Here is a 2,816-nt window from a genome sequence, read left to right as displayed (position 1 = left end):
CCCGGGGCTTTCTCAGAAATCGCCCCCGGTTTCACCACAGCCCAAATTCCCCAACCGCCCCCGTGCCGGGAAGGGCCCAGTGCTGGGAGCTGGGGGGACTGGAGGCACTGGGGGGACTGGGGGCACTGGGGGGATGTTGGGGGAACTGGGGGTCTGGGGGCACTGGGGGGACTGGGGGCACTTGGACAGTGTAGGCCCTGGAGTACTGGGGGGGACTGGGACGGTGTGGGGTCTCAGAGTACTGGGGGGGACTGGGAGGCACTGGGGGGGACTGGGACAGTGTGGGGTCTCAGAGTACTGGGGGACACTGGGAGGCACTGGGGGGGAACTGGGGGGGACTGGGGCAGCGTGAGTTCTCAGGGTACTGGGGGCACTGGGAGGCACTGGGGAGAACTGGGGCAGTGTGAGGTCTCAGTACTGGGAAGCACTGGGGGGGAACTGGGGGGGACTGGGGCACCGTGAAGTCTCAGGGTACTGGGGGCACTGGGAGGCACTGGGGGGGAACTGGGGGGGACTGGGACAGTGTCAGGTCTCATGGTACTGGGGGCACTGGGAAGCACTGGAGGGGACTGGGGCAGTGTGAGGTCTCAGGGTATTGGGGGGCACTGGGGGGCACTGGGGGGGAACTGGGGAGGACTGGGGCAGTGTGAGGTCTTGGGGTACTGGGCAGCACTGGGAGAGACTGGGGGGGACTGGGGGGACACTGGGAACACGGGGTGGGGGGCACTGAGGGCCCCTGGGGGGAACTGGGAGCACTGGGATCACGGGGGGGGGGGGGTGTCACCGGGGATCACTGGGTGGGCTGGAACGTACTGGGAGAAACTGGGGAGCACCGGGAGGGCGCAGAGGGGGGCGGGGCTTACGTGAGGCTCCGCCCCCTCTCCCAGCGGCAGCTGCGGATGTGACGTCACCCGGCGGCGCCGCGCGGTGACGTCTGTACGCTGCGTCCGCCCCTCGCGCCGCCGCCGCCGCCATGGAGGAGGAGGCGCCGCCCGCGGCGGTGGCGGTGGCGCCGCCGCAGAAGCGGTTTTACCGGCAGCGGGCGCACGCCAACCCGCTGGCCGACCACACGCTGCGCTAGTGAGTGCGGCGGGGCCGGGTGACCCCCCGGGACCCCTCCGGCAGCACCGGGACCCCCCTCACGGCCGGGCCTTCCCGCCCCCCCCCCCCCCCCCCCCCCCGTCATGGCCCCCTACGGGCCGCCGGTAACCGGGACCCCCCCTTACAGACACCCCCTCCCGCCCCCCGGTAACACCGATACGGGACCCCCCTCCCTCACAGCTTCCCCCACCCCGTCCAGTAACAGCCGGTTACCGGGACACCCCCCCCTCGCAGCTCCCTCCCTCCGGTAACGCCCGCACCGGGACTCCCCCCCCCTTACAGCCCCCCCCCGGTAACACCGATACAGAACCCCCCCTCACAGCTCCCCCCACCCCGTCCAGTAGCACCCGGTAACCGGGACCCCCCTCGCAGCCCCCCCCCCCCGGTAACACCGGTCCGGGACCCCTTCTCGGCCCGTTCCGGGGCTGCCCCCCCCCCCGGTCACTCCCGGTACCGCCGACCCCCGGGTTCCCCCTCCCCGCCCGGCCAGGCCCTGCCGCGAACCGAGACCCCCCCGCGCCCCGGTGTCCCCCCCCCCGGTGACGCCGGTGCCGCAGCCCCGCCAGGCCGCAGGACATGGACTGGGCCCCGCTCTTCCCCGACTTCTTCCCCCCCGCCGCCCCCCCGGGCAGCCGCCCCCCCGCGTGGAGTTCGCCGATGTGGGCTGCGGCTACGGGGGGCTACTGGGTGAGCTGGGGGGGACTGGGGGGCTATTGGGAGAGTGGGGGGAACTGGGGGGCTACTGGGTGAGCTGGGGGGGGACTGGGGGGGACTGGGGGGCTATTGGGAGAGTGGGGGGGGCTGGGGGGCTACTGGTGAGCTGGGGGGGACTGGGGGGCTACTGGGTGAGCTGGGGGGGACTGGGGGGCTATTGGGAGAGTGGGGGGGCTGGGGGCCTACTGGTGAGCTGGGGGGGACTGGGGGGGAACTGGGGGGCTATTGGGAGAGTGGGGGGGACTGGGGGGCTACTGGTGAGCTGGGGGGGACTGGGGGGCTATTGGGAGAGTGGGGGGGGCTGGGGGGCTACTGGGTGAGCTGGGGGGGACTGGGGGGGACTGGGGGACTACTGGGTGAGCTGGGGGGGGTGTCAGTGGGTTTGGGTGTGCCTGGGGTGGGGTGGCAGTGGGGTGGGGGGTGCCTGGGGAGGGTCAGTGGGTTGGGGGGGGGGGGGAATTAGTAGGGGGGGAGTGCCTGGGGCGGGGGGGCAGTGGGGTGGGGGTACCCGGGGGTGGGGTGGGGGGGTGTAAGGGGGCTGACCCCTGACCCCCCCCTTCCCCCCGCAGTGGAGCTGTCGCCGCTGTTCCCGCGCACGCTGGCGCTGGGGCTGGAGCTGCGGGTGAAGGTGGCCGCGTTCACCGCCGAGCGCATCCGGGCGCTGCGGGCGGCACAGCCCGGCCGCTTCGGCAACATCGCCTGTCTGCGCGGCAACGCCATGAAACACCTCCCCCACTTCTTCCACAAGGGGCAGGTGGGGACCCCGACACCCCCACCGCCCCCCCCCCCCCCCCTCCAAAAAAACCCCCACTCCTCAGGGACCCCCCAACACCCCCGGGATCCCCCAAAACACCCCCGGGATCCCCCGACACCCGGGCGGGGGCAGCGGTGGGGAACTGGGGCAGTGGGACAGTGTGAGGGGCTGGGGGGGGGCTGGAGGGGGCCGAGGGCACTGGGAGGGACTGGGGAGACTGGGAGCACTGGGAGGGATGAGGGGAGGC

General features: G+C 73.1%; 1 protein-coding gene across 1 annotated transcript; it reads left to right on the top strand.

Annotated features, from left to right (window-relative positions):
- Positions 1 to 937: 937 nt before the first annotated feature.
- On the top strand, positions 938 to 2,569 carry LOC309684029 (tRNA (guanine-N(7)-)-methyltransferase-like; the record flags this gene model as incomplete). Its single annotated transcript, XM_082499993.1, is given in 4 exon segments — positions 938 to 1,080; positions 1,659 to 1,720; positions 1,723 to 1,788; positions 2,385 to 2,569. Coding segments are annotated over 4 exon segments (420 nt in total), but the record flags the coding sequence as incomplete, so codon positions are not given.
- Positions 2,570 to 2,816: the final 247 nt, after the last annotated feature.

This window comes from Vanellus vanellus, assembly GCF_965231255.1.
Source record: "Vanellus vanellus genome assembly, contig: HAP1_SCAFFOLD_2497, whole genome shotgun sequence".
In the NCBI taxonomy this organism is placed as follows: domain Eukaryota; kingdom Metazoa; phylum Chordata; class Aves; order Charadriiformes; family Charadriidae; genus Vanellus; species Vanellus vanellus.
Note: the sequence above shows the minus strand (reverse complement) of the source record. Positions and strands in the feature narration are given on the sequence as shown.